The sequence below is a fragment of the Rattus norvegicus genome, chromosome 6 (assembly GCF_021556685.1).
Source record: "Rattus norvegicus strain SHRSP/BbbUtx chromosome 6, alternate assembly SHRSP_T2T, whole genome shotgun sequence".
Taxonomy (NCBI): Eukaryota; Metazoa; Chordata; class Mammalia; order Rodentia; family Muridae; genus Rattus; species Rattus norvegicus.
Window position 1 is genome coordinate 32,248,793 of NC_141539.1, and position 24,310 is coordinate 32,273,102.

Below are 24,310 nucleotides of genomic sequence, written 5' to 3' on the forward strand. Positions count from 1 at the left end.
AGGGAGTCTTTAGTAGGGCCCTGGGAATAGACTTCATAGAAGCCCTGTGGCTTTGAGGAGGTTAAGGCAGCCCAAGGCCTGGGCCTGCACTCTTCTTTGGGGATTTCTGGAAAAGCAGGACATTCAGCCATTACTGTTTGTAGAGTTCCTGAATGGAAACAATATCCACCACTTGTTCCCCACCCCTCACCCCATGATCAGGTCCTAAACGAGACACTGTGTCCTACTTGGGACCAAATGCTGGTATTTGACAACCTGGAGCTGTACGGTGAAGCTCATGAGTTACGAGATGATCCCCCCATCATTGTCATTGAAATCTACGACCAGGACAGCATGGTACAGTGGGCACTGGCGCCAGTGACCTCTAGCAGACCCTCCCCTTTCTGGTTCCCTACCCTCCCCCGAAGCTCTATGCTGGCTGCCTCTGTGGCAACTGGGTTTGTGGGGAAAGTGGGCTACTCACCAAGTTTTCCAGGTGCCTCCTGCCCACCCACCACAGCCTGATCCTTCTCCAGAACCATGAGCCTCTTGGGGACCAGGTGCAAACCATGGTGTTTCCCATCTCCTGGATAAAACATGCTGAGGCCAAATCTTCCAGAGGTGTACCAGGAAGCCCTGTTGTCACAGTCCCACCCCCACCCCCAGGGCTCTGATCCCTCCCTGTACGAAATCACAATCAGTAGCAGTCTTTCCATGGAGGTTCTGGAGTAGGCAGGAAGGATCAGAAGGGCCAACGCTGCCTACAAGCCAACTCAACTGTTGGGGTGCCCAAGGGAACTCTAGAGTTTTGTTGTGCTAGGGCAAAGCTGACTTCATGGGCCGGACCTTTGCCAAGCCCCTGGTGAAGATGGCAGACGAGGCATATTGCCCGCCTCGCTTCCCGCCCCAGCTTGAGTACTACCAGATCTACCGAGGCAACGCCACGGCCGGAGACCTACTGGCTGCCTTTGAGCTGCTGCAGGTCAGGGGGCAAGCAAAGGGGGTCAGGGCTGAGAGTCAGATCTCAAGGGGCCTTGGGCTCTGTGGCCTGCCTGTCCCTTCTGTTCTCATGACACTAACTCACTGCGGAAAGGGCCCCCTCTCCCTGGGCTCGCCACTGAGTTTATGACCTCATTCCTCAGATTGGACCATCGGGGAAGGCTGACCTGCCACCCATCAATGGCCCAGTGGACATGGACAGAGGGCCCATCATGCCTGTGCCTGTGGGAATCCGGCCCGTGCTCAGCAAGTACAGAGTGGAGGTGAGTGAGGGCGCTGTGCCCCTCCCCGCCCCGTCCGTGACCTTCGCCCAAGGCCTGTTCCTCTCTCTCTTGCTACATAGAGGGCCACGAGCCATCAAACTCCTAGTCCCATAGGGATGCTTCTCAGTTTCAGAAAAAAAGATACCAAGGGTCCAGCGTGGAGGGGGCTTGTCTAAGGTCACTCCTTAGTCAGCAGCACTGACTCAGGTCCCAGCCCAGCCTAGGCTGTTTCGCTCTGACAGTCACATCACTGTGCCCAGAGCCGTTCTAAGCCCTCTTCCTTCCACAGTGATCTTTACTCTTAAAGACACTGCCTCAGCCTTCGGAGGGCACTCCCCTCATGCAGCCTCCTGGCGCTGTCTGCACTGTCCTCCCTGTGCCTGCCCACTGCCATCTAGCTTCTACTCCCACCCCTGTTCTCCTGGGTCACCCTTCCCAGCCACCACTGGCTCCCTCTACAGAACCACACTCTCCCTCCGCTATCAGGTGCTGTTCTGGGGCCTGAGGGACTTAAAGAGGGTGAACCTGGCCCAGGTGGACCGGCCACGGGTGGACATCGAGTGTGCGGGAAAAGGGGTACAATCGTCCCTGATCCACAATTATAAGAAGAACCCCAACTTCAACACCCTGGTCAAGTGGTTTGAAGTGGTGAGTGTAAGAGCTGACAGATCTGGGCAGGGCTAGGTATGACCAGCGAAGTTTGCCTTAGCTGGAGCCTCTTCGGGCCCTTTCTCTGAGGTGTAGACTGTAAACTGTCACCACCATCCCTCAGGACCTCCCAGAGAATGAGCTCCTGCACCCACCCTTGAACATCCGGGTGGTGGACTGCCGGGCCTTTGGACGATACACCCTGGTGGGCTCCCATGCAGTCAGCTCACTACGACGCTTCATCTACCGACCCCCGGACCGCTCGGCCGCCAACTGGAACACCACAGGTAGGGCCACCTAAAGCCCAGGTCTGGTTCTACTGGGCTCCTAGAAGGGTCCCATCTCATAATGCAGTTCAAGCACCCATCATGGTTTCTAGAGCATCTGTCTAAGGGGTAGCATGGCAGTGCGGTGGGGTTTGGGGATGATGGACTCCCTTGGGAACACAGAAGGCTGCACAGGGCTGCCCCTTACTCTGAGGCCCAGAGCCAGCACTGGACAGGCCCTCCGAAGGCTGAGGGCAGATGACGTCTTCCACCAGGTGCTGGAGGAGACCCAGTCCCTCCCCTGGAGACAGCCTCCTAGGCCTCACCTCCAGGTCTAGCCTCAGTTCTGCTGTCTGGATGCACAATGACCCACCCTTCTCTCTAGCTCATTTCGCTTCCTCAGGACCATCTTGTTCTTATATAAGTCCTGTCCCTCCTCTGCCCTGAGAAAGTTCCAGAGTCCACTGCAGATCACGCTCTTCCCTCCTTAATGCCTCTCACTGTGACTCTGTTCCTCCTCCTCTCTCTCTGTCTGTCTCTCTGTCTGTCCAGTCAGGCTTCTCCGGGGCTACCACATGCTGTGCAATGGGGGCCCCTCTTCTTGCCCCACAGGGGAGGTTGTAGTGAGCATGGAACCTGAAGTGCCAGTTAAGAAGCTGGAGACCCTGGTGAAGCTGGATGCGGTAAGGCGAGTGGCCGGCCCGATGCTGGCCGGAGACACGCAAGCACAGGTAGCACACTGGAGAGCCAGGCGGGCCTTCCTGGGAGTGCAGCACTGACTTGCCTCTCCGTGTAGCTGTCAGAAGCTAACTTTGATCACACAGCACTGTCTGCAGCAGGTACTAGGGGGTCGGGGAGCAGACAGTGTGCACAGGCGAGACATGGAATGGTAATGGGTAGCGTTGAGGTGGCAACCTGCATCATTTCACCTCAGAAGTGACCCCCAAGGTGATGGACCGCTTATGAGACAGGCGTCTTTTGTACGGAGGAGGGGAGGGCATTTTCCATGCCAAGTGCTGCCCCATGAGCCCAGGCTGGGGATTCCCATGATGAAGGACTTAGTCCTCTGGCTTCAGGATTGGGAGTGTCTACCTGATAGAAAAAGGCTGTAGTAGAGGGCGGGAGAGATCCGCCTCCAGCTGGCCATTCTGAGGTCCTGCCCAGAACCCTGAAAGGGCTCCCTTCCTCCTCCCTCCCACATTTCCAGCCTCCTGTTCACTGCGTCACTTGCCTCACACAGCCTGGGGCATTTCCCAGTTTCTGAGACCTGATCTAAAATGATCTTCCTTTGACCGGGCCAGTGAGTAGGCCTGGGGCTGCCAATGGTCTCTAGAAAGGACAGCATGAGACACTGGGTCCTGCAGCTCTTGGTGGTGCTGCAGCTCTTGGTGGCGCTGCCTAGAAAGCTCACTGCCAAGCTGCTTGGTTTTGAATATTCTGCTGCACGCCCCCCATCACCTCCCCAGTGAAGACTCACCAGCTGTTCATAGGTGACTCTAAGATACAGGCAGCCATGGGTCTAGTAAGCCAGAGGGAACAGCAAAGGGAGCCTCGAGTAGGCCCTTAGTCACATTCGCAGGTAGCCTGCCCTTCTGAATCTGAATGCCTTGTAGTCAAGGGCAAGGGGCTCACAGCTGTGTGCAGCCTTGTGGCTCCTGTCCTTTGGGCTGCCCTGCTTCCTGCCCCTTCCAGTTAGTTCTCAGTGGCTAATCCTGCCCTGTCTCCTTGGTTCTTTCCCTCTGCAGACTTCTGATGCTGTGGTCAAGGTGGATGTGGTAAGTGTGGGAACCATGCAAGGGCCTCGGGGTAGGAGAACCATTCCATTCACTGACACCGGTGCCGGGCCTGAAGGACTTTCCTGAGCCCAGCCATCCTTCCCTGAGTGACAGTCCTGCCTGGGCCTGTGGTTCACAGTGGCAGGCTGTGACTCCTCCCACAGTACTATGGTGGATGGAGGGGCCGTGGGTAGGAATCATTCAGAGTCTTGGAAAAGAATGGAGAGTAGGAGAAACTATGGGGTGGTCAACCTGGCCAACCCCCCAGGCTGAAGATGAGAAGGAAAGGAAGAAGAAGAAAAAGAAAGGCCCATCAGAGGAGGCAGAGGAGGAGGAACCCGATGAGAGCATGCTGGATTGGTGGTCCAAGTACTTTGCCTCCATTGACACAATGAAGGAGGTGAGGCCTGGGCAGAGTCGGGGGGTAAGGAGGAATGGAGGGGGTGGGCTGCAGCTGAACCAGCTGTACATCACACCCTCAGCTCCTACTCTAACCCTCAGAGTCAGTTCCCTGAGCCCTCCCTTCAGAGCCCTCCCTCCTCAGGTTGATGGGCAGTTCACCTCCTAGCTTAGCTGTGTGTTCCACAAAGATCTCTGACATTTTCATGATGAGCCAGGTACCATACCAGATGTTGTGTGAGCCCAAAGATAGGTGTCACAAAGACGCTGAGCAGCTCTAGTCTTGTGTCTAGAAGCTGAAGATGCCACGCCACAGGCTATGGAGACATCAGTAACTGGGAAGTCAGGAAAGCCCCTTCATGTTTTGGCAGCAACTTCGACAACATGAGACCTCTGGGATTGATTTGGAAGAGAAGGAAGAAATGGATAGCACTGAGGGTGAGCCCTGGACCCCCAGCATCCGGATCTCTAGATCCCTCCACCCGGAACAATACCTGCTCCTTCAGTGCTGGTCTGGGCTCCAAGGATCCAGCTAAGGACTGCTACAGCAGTTCCACTCTGCTCAGTTCAGCAACCATGGAGATCAATAGAACATCTGAGCTGGAAGAGACCTCCTAGTTTGTTCCACAGTTTCTGTAACCTCTCCCATGGAACTACATTAATACTATTCTGGAAGGGAAAGAAGATTCTGGGGACAGATCCATCTAGGAAATGCTGGTTTAAGTGCATTCCTTTGGTACACTTCTCAGAGCCTTTATATGAGTATTGTGATGCGAGTGTGTTTCTGTGTGTATCTTTGTGTGTGTGTGTGTCTCTGTGTGTGTGTGTGCATGTGTGTCTGTCTGTGTATGAGTATGTATATCTTTGTATCTATGTGTATCTGTGTCTGTCTGTATGAGTGTATGTCTATGTGTGACTTTGTGTGTGTCTCTGTTGTGTGCCTGTGTCTGTATGTGTGACTGTATGTCTGTGTATCTGCATATGTCTGTGTGTATGCCTATGTCTCTGTGTTACTGTGTATCTGTGTGTGATTGTGTGCCTGTGTGTCTGTGTGTGTCTGTGTGTTTATGACTGTGTGTCTATGTATGTGTATGTATCTATGAGCGTGTGTGTGTGTGTATGTGTGTGTGTGCATGTTGTGTGTGAAGGGAAGTGCTCATGTACCACATCATGGGCTCGGAGCTCAGAGGATAGCTTCATGTGTTTCTCCTCATCCTCCACCTTGCTTGAAACAGGCTCTCACTGCCTCTGTGTACACCTGACTAGCTGGCCTGGGGGCTTCCAGGAATTCTCCTGTCTCTACCTTCCATGTCCCCATAGGAGCTCTGGGATTATAATCACTAATGCTACCACCCAACTTTTACATGAATTCCAGGGGTTCAAACTCAGGTCCTCACACTTACATAGCTAGCTTTTTCACCTCTGCGCCATCTCCCCAAGCACTGGTGTTATCAATTTCAAAGAAAGATACTATGTAAATGTTTCCTTTTTGTCTAAGCATGCCAGTGGCACTTAGGCCTCAGATTCCACCAGATTCAGCTTGGGAAATGCTTGTAGGAAACAACCTTGTTAATATATACCTAGGGAACCAAGGGAGCAGACAGTGGACAGGTTCCTGACTCCAGATCCAAACCCTTCCCTACTCACTCTGCTAAGAGCAGACAATAGTCTGTGCCCCTGACTCGGGCATAACCCGCTGTCTGTACCTCCTCGTAGAATACATTGAGAGTCCAAAATTAAGTGGGGGAAAAGTGGTGGAGCCAGGTCTGGGGCTCAGACCTTCCTGCTCTGGCCCTTTCTGCCCCACACTGCCCTAGATTGACTAGAGCCTCCTTTTCTACTTTGGGCCAGGCCTGAAGGGGCCAGTGAAGAACAAGGAGAAGTCCAGAGCTGCAAAGGAGGAAAAAAAGAAGAAAAATCAGAACCCTGGCCCTGGCCAGGGATCGGAGGCTCCTGAGAAGAAGAAAGCCAAGATCGACGAGCTTAAGGTGGGGGGCTGGGAGTAGACCTTGTCCAGATGTAGGGTGGGAGGCAGCAGATGAGGCCAGATGCTGGCATGAGGCCTGACAGCCAGTCCTGCCCAGGTGTATCCCAAGGAGCTAGAGTCGGAGTTTGACAACTTTGAGGACTGGCTGCACACGTTCAACCTGTTACGGGGCAAGACTGGGGATGATGAGGATGGCTCCACAGAGGAAGAACGCATAGTAGGCCGATTCAAGGTCAGGCAAAGAGTGTGGCCCAGCCGTTGATCCCCCACAACCTCATTTCCCTACGTCCCTCATCACTGCCTCTAAAATCCTTGGACCTTCCATGGTCCAGCAACTGAAGTGTTACGGCCCTGTCACAGTGTGTGCCTCCACCGTAGGCTAGTTGGCAGCCTGACAACCCCACCTCATGCCTTGCTCCAGGGTTCCCTCTGTGTGTACAAAGTGCCACTCCCGGAGGATGTGTCTCGTGAAGCTGGCTACGATCCCACCTACGGAATGTTCCAGGGCATCCCAAGCAATGACCCCATTAATGTGCTGGTCCGAATCTATGTGGTCCGGGTAAGACTCCCTTTGCATCCCTTTCCTGCAGGCCTCCAGGCCTCCTGCTGGAGGGACTGCTCCAAGACATTAGAAGGATCCACTGGTCTAGTCCCCATACTTCTAGAGAGGAAGTCCAGCCTTGGCAACAAGAGCCAGCAACTTCCGTAGTGCCACACAGTGAGACTTCTGTCTCTAAACCAATGCCTCTGTCCCCACTTCTCAACATCATGGGTCCCTCAGGAATGGGACAAGGGCACCCAAGAGTCTGCTTAGGCACCACTTACCCTGCCTAGGCCACAGACCTGCACCCGGCTGACATCAATGGCAAAGCCGACCCCTATATCGCCATCAAGTTAGGCAAGACTGACATCCGAGACAAGGAGAACTACATCTCCAAGCAGCTCAACCCTGTCTTTGGAAAGTAAGGCCTCGAGCTGCCCTCTGTGCCCACATTGGCTCTTAGTCCAGTCTTCACCCCTTACCCGTCTCAACCTATACCCTCTTCTGAATACCCCCTCCAACAGGTCCTTTGACATTGAGGCCTCCTTCCCCATGGAGTCCATGCTGACAGTGGCTGTGTACGACTGGGATCTGGTGGGCACTGATGACCTCATCGGAGAAACCAAGATCGACCTGGAAAACCGCTTCTACAGCAAGCACCGTGCTACCTGCGGCATCGCGCAGACCTATTCCATGTGCGAAAACAGAGTGGGCCCAGTTGCTGGGGAGGGGCTGGGGACAGGCTGGGGGCAAGGATTGGGAAGGGACTGATGTCTGCTGCACGGCTGCATCTTAACACTAAGACAGGACTCTGAGTGGTAGTTTGGAAAGGTGACCATGCTAGGATTTTGGTCCTGGGACATGCCTTCACCCCACACACTCTGAGTGTAGCTTCAGGGGCCGGGCCTGAATATTCCAAGATAAGGCAGGGAAAGGATTCCAGGACAAAGGAGGCAGAATGGGGAAAAGAAGAAAGAGATGGGGCAGGGCTGGAAAGGCCTCTGCCTCTTACAGGCTGAGTGGCCCTGGTCAAGTCCCTTCCTTCTCTGGTTACCTGATACCTCACAAGGGCTCTTAAGGGATGATGGGGTGATGGTTGGTTGGGGAGCACCTAGATGTCAGAGCCAAAGCTCAAACTAGAAGGACCAGCCCCAGCAGTCCTAGTGTCTTGGGTGAACCTGGGGCTGCAGGAGGCCCATTGCTGATGTAGGCAACAGGCAATTGTGGAGAACTAGCTAGAAGGATCTGCCACCTGGGAGGACCCAGCCTGAACCACTTCATGCCTGTGTCTCTTCCCATTCACAGACATGGCTATAATATCTGGAGAGACCCCATGAAGCCCAGCCAGATCCTGACCCGCCTCTGCAAAGAGGGCAAAGTGGACGGCCCCCACTTTGGTCCCCATGGGAGAGTGAAGGTCGCCAACCGTGTCTTCACAGGGCCTTCAGAGATAGAGGATGAGAATGGTAAGGGACATTGGAAGCAGCTGGGAGGCTTCAGAGGCCATCAGAGAGCCACACTTTGCTATGGGGGACTTCCAGATGTCCTCTAGTGACCCTGTGCTCCATACCCCAGAGCCCCCACCAGCCTGCCCAGCCACTGCCCTAATGCTTTCTCCTGTATCTCACACACTGACTCCCCTCTTTCTCTCTCATTCGTCCCCCAATGGGCCAGGAAAATACCCCCACTTTACAGAAGAGCAAACTGGGACCCAAGTTCTAGTTTGGTGACTTGCCCAAGGTCATACATCTCTACAGAGGCAGAGCAATGATGTGGGCCCAGTCTCTCTGACTCCAAGCCCCACCCCACCTCCACCCACCCTGTTCCTCTCTCCCCATGAGACACTTCCCAGAGGCTAGAGAAGGAAGGGTCTGTGTTGGAGAACTTAGACCTCCACAGAAGTGGTTTCTCCTCCTTTGTCTATCCCTTTCACAACCCATCAGGGTTCTCTGTTCAACTTCCCTAAGCCTGGTAAGCCAGGGTCGTGGGTCTCTCTGGAGCCTGGGGTGTAGCTGAGACCTTGGCCTTCCTCAGTGTCTGTCTCCCTAGTAATAAAACAAAGGTAAGGTAGATAGGTCATGACTCAGGGCCCCCTGGTTCTGAAGAGGCCAGGTGTATGCACCTGATCTGCTGGCCTCCACAGGTCAGAGGAAGCCCACAGATGAGCACGTGGCACTGTCTGCTCTGAGACACTGGGAGGACATCCCCCGGGTGGGCTGCCGCCTTGTACCGGAGCACGTGGAGACCAGGCCGTTGCTCAACCCTGACAAGCCAGGCATTGAGCAGGTGATGTGCACGTGGCTGGAATCCTCAGGGTAGAAATGGAGTTCACAATATTCCCTGTGTCCCCACTGTATTCCCACGTACTGCCCCAATGAGGCCAACCTGAAGGGCAAGTGTGGTTCTGAGACCTACATCAGACTGTTGGCTCCCTGCCCCAGAAGCTGTTACTGGATATTGGTGACATTATAAGACATCCTAGCATCCAAAGCTAGAAATTGATGGCATGCACCTTTAGATAGGCCAGGAGAATGGAGCTCCTTGTGCAGAAGGAAAAGTCACTGAGACATCTGCCACACCCCTATTTTCCTCAGGGCCGCCTGGAGCTGTGGGTGGATATGTTCCCCATGGATATGCCGGCCCCTGGAACACCTCTGGATATCTCCCCCAGGAAACCCAAGAAGTGAGCTTTCTGGGCAAGGATACTATCCCCTAGCCCCACCTCAGCTACTTCCCACCACAGCCTAGATCTTCTTTCAGGTAGAAGGCAGCCTGAATGAGTCACTCTTCCCAGGGCCTTAGGTGTGGCCAGGCCCTTCTAGGGGAGAACCAGAACAGCCTATGACTTCTGGGGCCTTTCTGCTCTGCCCACAATGACTGAGATGACACACACCCCGGCACACTCTTACACGTGCTATCCCTCTCACAGACATATCCATCCCTCACAGCCACCTTCGCTCACACACACACACACACACACACACACACACACATACACACTCTCTCACACACACTCTCTCACATACATACACTCACACACTCTCTCACACACACTCTCACACACACACACACTCACACACACACTCTCACACACACTCTCACACACACACTCTCACACACACACTCACACACACACACAACACTCACACACACTCTCTCACACACACTCTCACACACACTCACACACTCATACTCACACACTCACACTCTCACACACACTCACACACACTCATACTCACACACACTCTCACACACTCACACACACACTCTCACACACACACACTTTCTCACACACACTCTCACGTGCGCGCGCACGCACACACACACACACACACACACACACACACACACACGCAATCCTACACAGAAGAACCCATCAGAGCCTGTTCTGCACCACTGTCATAACATTCTACCAGCCTTTCTTCCGGGTGACTGCCACAACATAGGGGACTGAATGCCTGAAAAGGACCAGAGGTGGTAGAGGAGGAAGTGCCAACCTGAAGCTAAGCCACCTGCCCCACCTAGGTGGTCTTGGCTCCTGGAGCTGAGTGTCCCCCTGAGTAAGGTGCCAGGATGGTCACTGCCTGCTGCATATCATCAGCCCCTGGATTTGGGGCCAACCCTCTGGGCATACAAAGCTGCCCGTGTTTGATTTCTTACTGGTTTTCTTTTCTGATAATACTGGGGATTGAACCCCGAGCCCCATGCACACTAGGCAGATACTCTACCCCTGAGCTACAACCCTTACCGTTTCTTGAGGACTTTTAAATAGGGATTGGGCCTGGTATTTCCATTTTACTCTGGCCACAAGCAAATGATGCAGCCAGCTCTGCCTGTAGCAACCTCCAGCCTGAGGCTAATGCTTTCTGTTCCAGGCTTGACCACGAAGGGGTAGACACAGCTCTATTGCAGAGAACCACATTCCCACACCTTCACCTCACTCAGAATGGTTGAAATGTAACCACCTCGTTTGCAATTTCAACTAAACTCAAAATGGACGTCCTGTTTAACACAAGGACATAAAGGAACCCAGAACCGTGGGCTTCCACTTTGGGCCACTGAGCTTAACTGGGAATTTCTTAGAAACAAAGCTCTGGCCTTTAGACACACACAGAATATACGACCTGCCTCATGGTAGCTGCTCCCTACATGGGGATAGCTGGGCATGGCCCCTCCTCTTCTTCCTCCCCATCTTAAGCCTCAAAGCCCCAGGAGTGTTCATGGGTGTCTGATCCAGACTGGCTGGTTTTCCCCTAACTGTTGGGCACTACTGAACAGAAACCTCCCTCTAGTCTCATCCCCAACTCTCCGAGCCACTCGAGTCTCCTGGGGCTTCTCTTGAGACCCAGTCCTGACCTGTCCCCAGAACCTGGGGCAAGCCCTACCCCAGGCTGCTGATGGGCCTCCCTGCACCTGTCCAGGTATGAGCTGCGCGTCATCGTGTGGAACACAGATGAGGTGGTCCTGGAAGACGACGATTTCTTCACGGGAGAGAAGTCCAGTGATATTTTTGTGAGGGGGTGGGTTGACAGTCACTGCCCTGGGCGAGGCTGAACCGGGCATGCCCCCTTTCCTGGAAGACTGGATAAGGGGGTCCTGGGGTGGGAAGAGGCCCTTGCAGTGTGGCCACAGAGCTGGAGCCGGTGACTCCTCCCAGCAGGTGGCTGAAGGGCCAGCAGGAGGACAAACAGGACACAGACGTACATTATCACTCCCTCACGGGTGAGGGCAACTTCAACTGGCGATACCTGTTCCCCTTCGACTACCTGGCGGCCGAAGAGAAGATCGTTATGTCCAAGAAGGAGTCCATGTTCTCCTGGGATGAGACGGAGTACAAGATACCTGCGCGGCTCACCCTGCAGATCTGGGACGCTGACCACTTCTCAGCCGATGACTTCCTGGGTGCAGAACCAAGAACGACCTGGGGCCTAGAGCTGAGGGGCAGGGGTGGGCAGGCTGAGTCCGTGGGAGGGGGTCACCTAGTCCTCAGAGCCAGAGATTCTCCAAGAATCTTCCCAGTTGCTTGTCAGGGTCATAACTGGAGCAACAAGGTGGGGTGGGCATACTAGGTGGTCGAGGTAAACACTGATGGGGAACTAGCAGGAATCACTAGGGAGGCAGATTTCTCTGGGTCTCAGATTGCACCGTCTTTATCTGCATCTGCAAGCCTGGGTTTTGGTAAGACATCAGTGGGTGATGCCCTAAAGCCAGGACGATGGTGACAGATGCCTAGAGACACTCTAAGAAAGAGCAAAACCAGAGCGGGAGTGGAAGAGGAGGAAGCAGGATAGTCCCCACCCCTGCCATGTCCACCGGAAACTGACTCCGATGTTACCGCAGGGGCCATCGAGCTGGACCTGAACCGGTTCCCGAGGGGCGCCAAGACAGCCAAGCAGTGCACCATGGAGATGGCCACCGGGGAGGTGGATGTGCCCCTGGTTTCCATCTTTAAACAGAAACGTGTCAAAGGCTGGTGGCCCCTCCTGGCCCGCAATGAGAATGATGAATTTGAACTCACGGTGGGTACAACTCCTGCTTGGGGTAAGACCTACATGGGCCAGACTGGGCTACCCAGCCCTGTGGTTCGGACACCAGAATTCTGCTGTTCTTTCCTTCAGGGCAAAGTAGAGGCAGAGTTACACCTCCTCACGGCAGAGGAGGCGGAGAAGAACCCGGTGGGCCTGGCTCGCAATGAACCTGACCCTCTAGAAAAACCCAAGTGAGTTCCTGCCTGCCGAGACCCCCAATCACACCATGGGAGCAGAAAAGAGAAGAGGCCCAGACCCTTCTGGTCTTCTTGCCCTTACTCCCTCCCGGCTCACAGCCCCATCATGGGGGAGCCCCTCCTTCAGCCCTGAAGCTACCTCTTCCCTCTAAACCAAAGAAAGCCCATGAGCAAAGAAGGCAGTTCCTTTCCAGGGGAGCCCAGCCACCAAGTCCAATAGTGATATGGGTTCCTCCTAGTTTTTTGACAAGGGCAATGCAAGCACGCCAAAGGTGGCTAGATTTGCTGCTGGCTGTAGGTGGGCTTCCCCGTGACTCTCTCGACAAGCCCCTTTCCACCCTCCTGTTGTTTCCTTGTGCTCATCTGCCCTTCCCAATGCTCCAGTCGGCCCGACACAAGCTTCATCTGGTTCTTGAACCCTCTCAAGTCTGCCCGCTACTTCCTGTGGCATACCTACCGCTGGCTGCTCCTCAAACTCCTGCTGCTCCTCCTCCTGCTGCTGCTGCTCGCCCTGTTTCTCTACTCTCTGCCTGGCTACCTGGCCAAGAAGATCCTTGGGGCCTGAGCCCTGCAGCCGCCTGGGTCTGGTACTTCTTCCTTCTGCCTCTAGACAAGGGCTGACCAGCACATAGGACTCACTTAACAAACACAGATACACATACGACTTCATATGCGAACGCACAGTGCACACATATATGGAAGTACACACACGCACCTAAGCATACACAGACGAACCCAGCACATATGTGCACCCACATAAACATGCATTGCAAACTTTCAAACTTTAAATCTCATCAGAACCAGAAATGGCTATTTTATAATTTTTATATTATTGGGTCAGAGAAGTGACATAGCTTGTTCAAGGTCACCTGGCTCTGCGGCACTGGGTCTCCAGCCTAGGTTGCCAAAGTGCCAGTCTAGTGTTTACCAGCTACAGGAGAATTATTTTCTGATTCTACTCCAGTTCCACAGGCGGAAGGAAGCTGAGACATGGACCGGATGATCCAGGGGGCGGGGCGGTCCGGTCCAGGGGGCGGGGCGGTCCAGAGGGCGGGGCGGTCCAGGGGGTGGGGTTTGGCGAGGGTTGTTCCGAAACAGTTCCTCCTCCTTGTGATAGAGGTCTCCCTGGGCACAGCTGGTTCCTACCCCCAGGACAACTTGTTCCACCAGGGAAAACAGTCAAGCTGCCATCAGCTGAGGACCATGTATGTACCCATAGGCTTTGAGATCTGCCAGCATGTTCTCAGTTCACTAATTCCCTAGGTCCAGGAAAAGGAATTCCTGTTAAACCATCTTACGAATGAAGAAACTGAGGCTCAAGGGGGTCTAACCTGCCCACAATATCAGGAGATAGAAATTCAGGCAACCTGGACCCACGTCCTTGCCCTGTTGCCCCTCTTAAATGGGGGTATGGCCCGCATCCTCTGAAAGATGATGGGGCAGTTGTTGGAAAAGTATATCCAGAGGCTGGGGAGATAGCTCAGTCAAAAGTGCGTGAGGCGGGGCTGGGGATTTAGCTCAGTGGTAGAGCGCTTACCTAGGAAGCGCAAGGCCCTGGGTTCGGTCCCCAGCTCCGGAAAAAAAAGAACCAAAAAAAAAAAAAAAAAGTGCGTGAGGACCCAAGTTCAAGTCTCTAGCACTCACAAAAAGAGCTTAGGCATGGCTGCATCTGAGCCTGGGACCCCAGCACTGTTACGGGTAAACATGGGAGGATTTCCCGGGCTTTTTGCCTGCCAGACTAGCTCCAGGTCAGGGAGAGACTCTAGCTTAAATAGAGTGCAACAGCAGGACCTTCTCTGTCCTCCTCTGGCCACTGTTGTGTACACAGCTGTGCTCACTGGCATGCACACACACACACACACACACACACACACACACACACCAGAGTATATCCAACACTTTAATTTTGTATTGTGACATTTTACGGAGCCTGCTGATCTTCTGACACAAACCTCAGACAGTAGAGGCTGACGAGGGGACTTTACCGAAGAACTCTGCAGAAAGCAGAGCAGGTTAGCACCCTGAGTTGGCAAGTCGTGGAGCGTGAAGCACGGCACTCAAGCTGCTCTGATGCTTGCTGCGGATAATATCTGTGGGTTTATCCTAAAGGGAAGGTTTGAGGGCCAGGGATGTGACTCAGTGGGCAGAACGCTTTCCCCGCATTTGTGAAGCCTTAGGTTCAATGGCCAGGGCTACATAAACCAGGGATAGGGACGCATGCCTGGAATCCCAGCCCTCAGCGGGTAGAAGCAGGCAGATAAGTAAAAAGTCATCCTTGGCTACATGGTGAATAAAAGGGCAGCCTAGGCTAATTAAGACCATGTTCCCAAAAAGGGAGGGAAGGAAGGGAGGAAGGGAGGGAGGGAGGGAGGGAGGAAGGAAGGAAGGAAGGAAGGAAGGAAGGAAGGAAGGGCAGAAGGAAGTTGAACAATTCTGATTTTCTGAGAATATGGGGAGACAGAAGACTGTGCGATGTACTATATACACGATCTCAGGAAGGACGTGTAGCCTGCAATACTAAAGTTTGTTTTAGTTCATCACTGTAAGCTATCGGGTTGAGTCCCTGACAAAACTGTCACCTAGGCTCAGGGCGGAGCTGAGGCAGCAGAGGTCTCCCAGAGAAGACAGGGTCTAGATGCTGGCAATCTGATAAAGGCTCCACCCCAGCTCTAGCACTCGCTACGGAAGGACAAAGAGATGGGAGCCCTGTGTGGGTAGCTTATGCTGATTGTCTTCTCCCCACCCTAGCCGACCCGACACGGCGTTCGTCTGGTTCCTGAACCCACTCAAATCTATCAAGTACCTCATTTGCACCCGGTACAAGTGGCTTATCATCAAGATTGTGCTGGCCCTGCTTGGGCTGCTCATGCTGGCCCTCTTCCTCTATAGCCTCCCAGGCTACATGGTCAAGAAGCTCCTAGGGGCATGAAGCGTGCCCACCCTAGCCCGCCCCAGCCCGCCCCAGCATCCCTCCAGGGGCTGCTGCGTTTGCCTTCCCTCACCTGGACTCTCTCCCAGCTCCCTGCGGAACCGACCACGCCTGGCAGCCTTGAGCAAGACGCTTGCTGGGCTTCCATCCCCACCCCATCCCCAAAGTGCTGCTTGCCTGAACTAGTCCCATGCCTGCCTGGGGTTTGGGGTACAGCTGACCTTCAGAACCAGATACTCTCTCGCCCCACTTTCTAAGGTACCAAGTTCCTCTGCCCAGCCCCAAGAGTGGTAGTGGCCCAACCCTCCCTTGTGCTCTCCAAATCGTGTGTTAAGGCTCCAGTGAAATGAACCAAGGAACATGGGGCAGTGTCCAAGGCTCCGATAAGTAGGAACACGTGTAAAGCACCAGAAATGCCAGCAGAGGCAGCACATCACTCTACAAAGCATCCTGACCAAGATGGCAGCGGTGGCCAGCTGCTCCTGCGCATGCTCTCCTCTTGGCTCCCCCTCCCCCCACAGCCACTTGGCCACGTAGCATCAGGCTCCTATCACCAGGGATGCCTCTGCCTCGGCCAGCCCAGCGCGTGCCAGCTAGTATGCAAGCTCCAAGAGTAAATCGGGTGTCCTTAGCCGCCCTGAATACTGCCCTGTCCTGCCTGCCGACGGCCACACCCGAGTGTACGCTGAGTGCTGCCCTCCTGCCTCTGCGGGTCTGCTGGCTGCTTTTCTTGAGTGTGATTTTTTCTCTCTCTCTCTCCCTCTCTCTCGCTCAATAAAATAAACTCTGAGACAGAAGTGGAGCAGAAAGGGATAGGTTTGTGGGGCGGGGGGATGGTGAAACTCTTGTGGGTAACCTCTTGTGAAGCAGCATTTAAGGTGGGCCTCAGGCACAGAGCTGCCAGCCTCGGCTGCAAACCGAAAAGTCTACCTCCACAGCCGAGAGCGCACACCATGGTAGACCCAGAGGCCCCAAAGCGTAGAGAACGTCCTTCAGTTGGGGGATGATGTGAAGTTATACAAAGCCCCAGTCTCTACCCATAGAGACCAGCATTTCCCCAAGGACAGAAAGGGAGCCTGGTGCTAGTCTCTCCCATCTGAGCCCAGGGACAAAGCTTTGTAATACTACTTAGGGCAGGACCACTGTCCGTGTCGACCTGGCCTCTTCCACAGCATTCAGTGTAAGCTTTCACAGACTTTATTAGAACTTCAGGGAGCAGCACTGCTTTGCTTTGGCAGCTAGATGCAGCTCAGGAGAATCCAGGGAGGGCCTGGCTCTCAGGCGACAGGTGCAGACTCTATGACACCAGGCTGTGCACAGCCTTCTCTATTTTGAGGGCATCCGGAAGCCCTGAGTTGGAGGGACCTGCAGTTCCAAATTTACCTGAAAATTAAAGGGTGAAGGTCATTTTCTTGCCTTCTGTGAGGGCTCACGTGCAGACGCTGACTCTCCCAGAGTCCAAGTCCCTGCAAAGGGACTTCTTCAAAGCTGAGACATGTTGGGGTCCCTGAAGGATGGCAGGGCTTCCCGTCTGCCTCCAGATAGTGCTCCCAGGAATACTCTTCATGCTCACCAATCATCCTCCTTAAATCCCCCCGCCCCATTGTTTTCTCAGTCTAGCCTTGCCCCTAGCCCTCGTCTCCTCCCTCTTGTACACAAAGGAATCCATAGACACAGAGGCCATATGTCCCCAAATGTCTGAGTCCTGTCACAGGCTAAGAAACCATCATGATATCAAGATTCACCCCATCCACCTTCCAGGTGTGACCTGGGACCTCAGATCAGCCTGGAGCAGTATGTCTTCTGTAGCTAGACAAGGGACTGGAGACTGTCATGACCACCTTGGCCCCAGCACCACCCTGAAGTATCCCACCACAGCTAGAGTGTGTACAGCCAGGTCACCCGGACTTTTCCTTCCTCCTCTGGCCAGTCCATGGTAACAAGTAACGGTTGTCACTGGAGCAGACACCTCTGACAGCACAGAATCTGCTCCCCACTCAAGGGGACCCTCAGTCATGGGGACCAAGGGGAAGCTCAGTGCTGTGAGATTCTCACCAAGTCTCCAAACTTGCTTCCCTCTGTGAACCAGGGAGGAGAGTTTCTGCCTAGCCCCTGGCAAGTTGTTAGAGCATTCAAGGGTGGGAAGGGGCCTTGGGGCCCAGAAGCTACTTCTGGACTTGGTATTGTTTTTAAAAAGAATTAATTCTGGCCAAGTATGGTGAAGAATGTGTTTGATCCCAACACTAAGGAGGCAAAGGTAGATGGATCTCTATGAGTTTGAGGCTAGCCTGGTCTACATAGTGAGTTCCAGGATAGCCAGGGCTATGTAAAGACATGCTATCTCATGAAAGAAAGAAAGAGAGAAAGAAAGAAAGAAAGAAAGAAAGAGAGAAAGAAAGAAAGAAAGAAAGAAAGAGTGAGGGAAAAAGAAAGAAAGAAAGAAAGAAAGAAAGAAAGAAAGAAGGAAAGAAAGAGAAGAAGGGAAGAGAAACAAACAAACCAACAAACAAGGATGGTTGTAAGCCAGCAAGGTTGCTTTGCAGGAAATGTGCTTGCATAGAAACCTGACATCCAGTCCTGTCTCTGGCACCCACATGGTGGAAGGAGAAGGCTATCTCCTCAAAGTTGTCTTCACGTGTGCCATGGCATGGGAGCACACACACAGACACACACACGCACTTAAAAAACTTAAGAATGGTTCAGGCATTGAACCTCTTGCTTGTCACTCCAGTACTTGCGAGACTAAAAAGAAAGTCCATGAGTTCGAGGCAGGCTTGCACTACAACGTGGGCAGCTCTCACGAAAGGGAGGAGGGAGACACAGACGTAGCTCAGTTTACAGAGCACCTGCCTGACGTGTGCAAAAGCCCTGGGTTTGCTCCCCAGCCGCACATACACGGGCCACATGCCTGCAATCCCAACTGTCCCAGGTGAAGGCAGAATATCAGAGGTGCAGGGTCCTCCTTGGCTACATCTTTGGTACAGAGTTTGAGGACAGCCTAGGCTACTTGACACATTAGATCAAAGAATTAAAGTTAAAAGCCAACAGAGTGGTCAGAGCTGAGTGACCCTGAGGCCGTGACCCCAGCAGGACAGTCTCAGTCCTTCTGGCCTTGCCAGCAGGTGTCCCCTCCTGAGCCGTGGTTTCTGACCTTAGTCTGCCCGTGCCCCAGCACCCACCTTGGCCTGGAGATACTGCTGCAGCAGGGACTGCATCTCTGCATTCTGCTGCTCCAGGGAGTCATTCTCCATCAGCAGCTTGGCCCTCTGGGTCAGCACAAGGCTAGGGGTGGGACATATAAAGCGCGTTAGCTAGAAGTCAGCCTGGTCTTCCTTCCTCTACTGATTAAAAGCCAGGCCCTTGGTGTTTCTGCTCTGGTGGCGAGCAGGGGAAGACCTGGGACACTTCCCTTCCTCCCAGGTTAACAGTGACAGACAAGGAGGATGGGAACACCACCCGCCACCCACGCCCTCTGCCCCCACTGCCACCCTGTACCACCTGCCACCACCCACTGCCATTCAGCCCCTTAGACTGTGTGAGCACAGGAGACACAGCTATGCCCCTGGACAGGATTGCCCCTACAGACCACCCAGCTCCCCATCCTTCCAAGCCCTGATGCTGACTAGTATTTCTCCAAGGCCTTGAACAGCGCATCCCAGAGGTTCTGCTTGGAGAAAGGGATAACCATAGCCAGCGATTCCCAGTACTCTGTGTCCTTCAAGTTATTTCGAGTATCTTTCTTCAATCTCTGTACTGGTCGAGCGTCCCTGGAAGTTAAAAGCAGTGGTGCCTGTTTCTACCTGCCACCCTAGTCCCCCAGGCAATACCAGTCACATTTGTGTGTGTACATGCCTGTGTCTATGTGTGTCTCTACGTTTATGTGTCTATGTATGTATATATGTTTGTATGTATGTGTATTTATGCATGTGTGTATGTGTGTATGCATGTGTATGTATGTGTGTATGTGTGTATGCATGTGTATGTATGTGTGTATGTGTGTATGCATGTGTATATATGTGCTTGTGTATGTATGCATGTGTATGTGTGTATATGTGTATGTATGTGTGTATAATTGTATATGTATATATGTGTGTATGCATGTGTGTATGCATGTATATATATATATGTATGTGTATACATGTGTATATATGTGTGTATGCATGTATATATGTGTGTATGTACGTGTGTGTCTATGTGGACAGCTATTTCTCCTCTGACTCAACACTGATTGTGTCCCAGCTTCCTAGTACCCACGTCCCCAGCAAGCCCTCCATCACCCCTGTACCACTGCTCACTTGGGCTTCTTCAGCCCCGTGACAAAGGCATCCAGAATCTTGAGAACATCATTGGGGTGGATGAACATGGGTGAAGACAAGTCCTCCTGTTCTACCAACTCCCTGCCCATAAGGCTTCCATTGTCACTTCCCTGCTGGTCCTCTAGCTCTGTGGGGTCTCCATCTGATTTGGATGCTGAACTTCTCCTGTCTGTCTGGGACATCAAGCTCATATGCTGCAGCGCTGACACCAGGCTTGTGCGCTCCGCATTGCTGTGAGTGGAGATGCTGACCTGGAGAGAGGCGCAGGGTTGACAGTGGTCTGGATGCACCCGACACACAGTGAGAAACGACAGAAGGGATTAGCCAAGTCTCCAAAAACCCTGCAGGATGCTGCGCTGGCCAGTTGTGTGCCAACCTGACACGAACTAGAGTCATCGGAGAGAAAGAAACCTAATGTGAGGAAATGCCTCCACGATATCCTGAGATCTCAGGATCTCGTGATCACGGTGAGACGGGCCTGCCTGTTACAGAGGGTACCATCCCTGGGCTGAGCAAGCCACGAGGAGCAGGTCAGTGAGCAGCATCCGTCTATGGCCTCTGCATCAGCTCCTGCCTCCACGTTCCTGCCCTGTTTGGGTTCCTGTCCTGTCTTCCTTCAGTGACAGACTACAGTGGGGAAGTGTAAACTGAATAAAGTCTTTCTCTCCAACTTGCTTTTTGGTCATGGTGCTTCATCCTAGCAATAGAAACCCTAAGAAAGACACATTTACATAAAGACCGAAGGCAGGTGAGTAAGGAGGGGCGCACTCTGGAGTAAGACCTGTGTTCCATCCCTAAATCCAGTTCACCGGTGCACTGTGCTGCTAGCCACGTTTCAGTGCGGTAAATAACCCCTTTGGCTCATACATAATATAAACTCAATTCTGCTGAAATTTCAAACTTAAATGTCTTCCTCCTGTCCCATCATGAGAGTACACCATGAATTATTAAATATATCCCTTCAGGATGGAATCTGCAGTTTCCAGTCTTCTATTTCAAATAATGCCCCAATGAAAAAGCTGTAATAAACATATAGTTTCAACCGCATTAAGAGAGTATCCAGGAGTATGCCTTAATTAAGACTAGACTGAGCCACATAAGAGCCTGTCTCAAAAATCAGAGGTGGGGGGGAGGGGGAAGGCAAGAGGGAGAGGGAGAGGGGAAGGAAGAAGGAATGAAGAAAGGAAAGAAGGAAGGAAGAAAGGAAGGGACAGAAGACAGAGACAGGCAGAAAGAACGAGATGGGGTGGGGGAGGAAGAGAAAGGAAGGAAGTCAACTGTTTTATCTACAGGAAAAAATCCCAGAAGAACTGTAAAATGGCTGATGCTGTCAAACTGTCCTCGCTGAGGGGACAGCCGTCACATTCCCACCAGGTTATGAGTGTGCCTGTGACAGCACATCCAGTATGTGTTAGCAGACACTGAGCTGTGCTGCCAACCCGACAGACAGATGTTGCTGTGTAGTCCTCACCTGTGCTCCCCTTTCTACAGAGAAAGCGGATCGCAGGTTAAAGGTCACCTTTACTAGCCGGGTGGTGGTGGTGCATGCTTTAATCCAAGCACTCAGGAAGCAGATCTCTGAGCCGGAGGCCATCCTGGTCTACAAATGGAGTTTCAGGACAGCCAGAGCTGCACAGAGAAACCCTGTCTCAGGCGGGGGTGAGGTGGAGGGAGGTTGCCTGTCCTAGCCCAAGTATGGAGATGCACACTTGTGATCCCCTTACTTAGGGTAGTGAGGGAGGAAGACTGTAAGAGTTTGAGGACTACCTCACTCTTTCCTTTGCACTATTGACCAACAGTTTTCTCATTGGCTTATGTGGGCTCTTTATATATTAAGGACACTGATCCTTAACCTGGTATTAATTGAAAATACTCTCCCTCAGACATCATGTATGCTTTAAGATCTTCCTGTCACCTCCTCCCATGTGATTCTAGGCCTACATCAGCACACACTGTTTACGTAGTGAAGTGAATCAAACCCAGGACTTCAGAGATGCTAGGCAAGTACCTTCCAAATAAGCTACACCCTAGCTCTTGTCCTACTCACCCCCCTTTCTGAAGGCTGCCAGGAAACTCACCCTGGGGCTAACAATACTAAAACCATTTTTATTTTCGATGTTTAACTTAAAAACTTAAAACGTTGAAAGTGACTCTCCACAAAGTTGTTCTTTGTGTCTCCTTCTGAAATTATTTACAACACAATATTCATGGTGTCACAAATGAGTCCTGCTTCCTAGGAAACTGTGATTGATCAGAATACCCAGAATGCAGTGCATTCATGTTTTACAGTGCTTAAAGCCTGGTTTTGAGGAAAACCCAGGAAAAGAGTCCTTGGATCTCAATATAGAACAACATCCCATCCCTCCCCCAGCCATTCTGCCCTTTGCAAATAGAAAAGACTAATAATGAAGCCAATACTATTAGCCATTCCTGGCATAGATGCTGTCAACTCCACCAGGTCCAGGATCAGTACTTAACTCCAGCATATCGCCTAAACAGCTACAAGAGAAGAAGATATGGTGGAGGGAGGTGCCAGCCACATCAGAACCCAGGGTCTGTGCCATAGACTGAGGCAGAGGAGAGAGCCAGGACCCCATGAGGAATCAAAACCTGTAGAGAAACGAAATGGAAGGAAACACTCTCCCCAGATTCCCATCTCACCTGGGCAGAGGACAAATGGTGGGCTTTGAATCTAAGGAAGAAGTTTACCATCTTGTACAAGTCATCCTCGCTCTCGATTCCCAGGGCCTGAGGAGAAAACAAGATGGCTACTCAGATGCCTCATCAAATAGGCTATGAACTCAGGCTGCTCGTAGATGCTCAGCAACTCTGAGCCAGAGACTCAGATGCTCCCCTCAGCATCTCTGGATGCTGAAGAGAGTCTAGGTAGCTGCCGTGAACAAAGCCCAGCGTCAGGAGGGCTCCGCACAGAGCACACCGCCAAGGCCAATTTGAAGTTGAAGGCAAGCAGTGAACCCAGGGAGGCCTAGGAGACTGGTACGGTCTTAGGGTTGAGGTAATATCGAAGAAAAATAGGCCCTGCCCCCACCCCACTCCCACACCCACACCCCATGTCCTCTCTGCCCAGTACTCACAGAAAAGATGGCATCCAACCTCAGCAGATAGCACTCACTCTTCTCCAGGGGGAGGAGCAGACTCAGTAGTTTGCTCTCTATGAGGAAACCCTGAGAAGAAGAGGAAGATGGTGTCCCCAGTCAGGGCCAGGCTTCAGGAACAAGGCATAGGGTCTGCAACCATCTACAATGTGAATCTCCAGGGACAGCACCACAGAGCACAACCTCTAACAGTGAGCTTTTGGGCGGTGGGGCCCTCGATGAAGGTCATCTTGAGAGACCTAAGCCGGTCTCTGGAAGCAAGACCAGAGACAGAGTTCGATCCCATTCTGGGTTTAGACCGCCCCCAACCCACCCACAAGCCACTGGTCAAGCTGAGTCTTCACCAGATTGAGCCTCAGTGCCCGCTGCACCCATACTCTCCCCCAAATAGTTACAGAGCAAGCACTGAAGAGGGAAGAGAGGGCTATGGAGATGTGAGTCGCATCAGAGCACATGCGTGGGACACAGATGGGGGAGGGGCGAGGAGAAGCCAAGTGCCACACTGAGCCGAGGAACTTGGGAAGGTCTCCAAGGACAGTTAGTTGGTCGTGCTGACTGGCTGTATTCCTTCTGCAGGAGTGGCTCCAGAAGCAACAAAGAAAATGTCCTTGACTGTCCCAGGACCACTGGGGCTGAGCTGTGTTTTAGTTCCTCTAGCACCTGGGAATAATGGCGTCTAAGAAGCACCCACAAGATGTTGCAGTAACCCAGATCCCGCTGAGCCAGCTCCAACACGCCGTGGCTCTCAGCTTGATCCGAGTTGCCAAGACAGTGGAAGTATTGTAGACCTGATACAGCTGGAGAAAGGCCACCGCAGGTGCGGCCACACGAATGGTAAACCTAGCAGATGAATTAGAGGCAGGCGAGGTAATACTGTCAACCAGCAATGCTCTCAGAAGGAGCTGGAGGTTCTTCCAGAGCACACTGGCTCACTGGGAGAGCAGCCATTGCTGGCCGGGCCTCGGCAAGCACTGCCTTGCAAGCTCACTCCCCAGCCCCCTCTCCGGGCAGGCCTGGCTCCAGGCTGCATGGCCGCAGAGGCCTTACCGACTCATCACACAGGAGCACCAAGATCTTTTTGGTAGTTTTTGCTGAAACTTGATTGGGCAGGTCCATGTAAGACTCGTCTTCGGACATGGCTGTCTCTGTCCCCTCATCTTCTACAAGTGGGTCAAGGAAAGAAAGGCATTAAGAGGATGACTTCCTGTCCTTGCGGACTTAGAAGCAGTCGGCAGCTTTCCCGGAGCAAATGGGCCTCTTGCTGCCTCTCTGTGGCCACCTATTTCTGAGTGCTGAACAAAGCCTGCCCTGTGGGAACCAGACTTGGGGATGGATCAAAGACTGCCTGGAGACAGTCCTAGCCAGCC

General features: G+C 52.9%; 2 protein-coding genes across 8 annotated transcripts in view; one reads left to right on the forward strand and one right to left on the reverse strand.

Annotated features, from left to right (window-relative positions):
* The window catches only part of Otof (otoferlin), a 96,601-nt gene extending 80,281 nt beyond the window's left edge, over nucleotides 1-16,320 (forward strand). The window contains exons 25-47 of one of the 5 annotated variants that reach the window (XM_087554898.1): nucleotides 202-336; nucleotides 800-961; nucleotides 1,122-1,241; nucleotides 1,728-1,889; nucleotides 2,014-2,176; nucleotides 2,708-2,838; nucleotides 3,901-3,930; nucleotides 4,199-4,330; nucleotides 4,701-4,767; nucleotides 6,181-6,317; nucleotides 6,414-6,548; nucleotides 6,738-6,875; nucleotides 7,151-7,278; nucleotides 7,382-7,552; nucleotides 8,163-8,323; nucleotides 9,001-9,143; nucleotides 9,452-9,540; nucleotides 11,279-11,377; nucleotides 11,518-11,759; nucleotides 12,198-12,376; nucleotides 12,476-12,576; nucleotides 12,967-13,164; nucleotides 15,331-16,308. In XM_087554898.1, the coding sequence (XP_087411024.1) occupies nucleotides 202-336; nucleotides 800-961; nucleotides 1,122-1,241; nucleotides 1,728-1,889; nucleotides 2,014-2,176; nucleotides 2,708-2,838; nucleotides 3,901-3,930; nucleotides 4,199-4,330; nucleotides 4,701-4,767; nucleotides 6,181-6,317; nucleotides 6,414-6,548; nucleotides 6,738-6,875; nucleotides 7,151-7,278; nucleotides 7,382-7,552; nucleotides 8,163-8,323; nucleotides 9,001-9,143; nucleotides 9,452-9,540; nucleotides 11,279-11,377; nucleotides 11,518-11,759; nucleotides 12,198-12,376; nucleotides 12,476-12,576; nucleotides 12,967-13,147 (3,006 nt within the window). In that variant the 3' untranslated portion in view covers nucleotides 13,148-13,164; nucleotides 15,331-16,308. Of the gene's footprint in view, nucleotides 1-201; nucleotides 337-799; nucleotides 962-1,121; nucleotides 1,242-1,727; nucleotides 1,890-2,013; nucleotides 2,177-2,707; nucleotides 2,839-3,900; nucleotides 3,931-4,198; nucleotides 4,331-4,700; nucleotides 4,768-6,180; nucleotides 6,318-6,413; nucleotides 6,549-6,737; nucleotides 6,876-7,150; nucleotides 7,279-7,381; nucleotides 7,553-8,162; nucleotides 8,324-9,000; nucleotides 9,144-9,451; nucleotides 9,541-11,278; nucleotides 11,378-11,517; nucleotides 11,760-12,197; nucleotides 12,377-12,475; nucleotides 12,577-12,966; nucleotides 13,170-15,330 lie in introns of all 5 variants that reach the window. The other 4 variants (XM_087554900.1, NM_001276720.1, XM_087554899.1 and 1 more) reach the window with 4 other exon arrangements.
* Nucleotides 16,321-16,692: 372 nt separating this feature from the next.
* Drc1 (dynein regulatory complex subunit 1) overlaps nucleotides 16,693-24,310 on the reverse strand; it is a 34,417-nt gene continuing 26,799 nt past the window's right edge. Inside the window, exons 11-17 of one of the 3 annotated variants that reach the window (XR_015621987.1) lie at nucleotides 23,991-24,103; nucleotides 22,923-23,012; nucleotides 22,537-22,575; nucleotides 19,807-22,437; nucleotides 19,135-19,278; nucleotides 18,691-18,793; nucleotides 16,693-16,894 (exon numbers count right to left, since the gene is read on the reverse strand). Coding sequence is in view for 1 of the 3 variants with exons in the window: in NM_001007009.1 (NP_001007010.1) it covers nucleotides 16,838-16,894; nucleotides 18,691-18,793; nucleotides 19,135-19,278; nucleotides 19,807-20,078; nucleotides 22,489-22,575; nucleotides 22,923-23,012; nucleotides 23,991-24,103 (866 nt within the window). In the remaining 2 variants the exon portion in view is untranslated. Of the gene's footprint in view, nucleotides 16,895-18,690; nucleotides 18,794-19,134; nucleotides 19,279-19,806; nucleotides 22,438-22,488; nucleotides 22,576-22,922; nucleotides 23,013-23,990; nucleotides 24,104-24,310 lie in introns of those variants that run through there. The other 2 variants (NM_001007009.1, XM_087553721.1) reach the window with 2 other exon arrangements.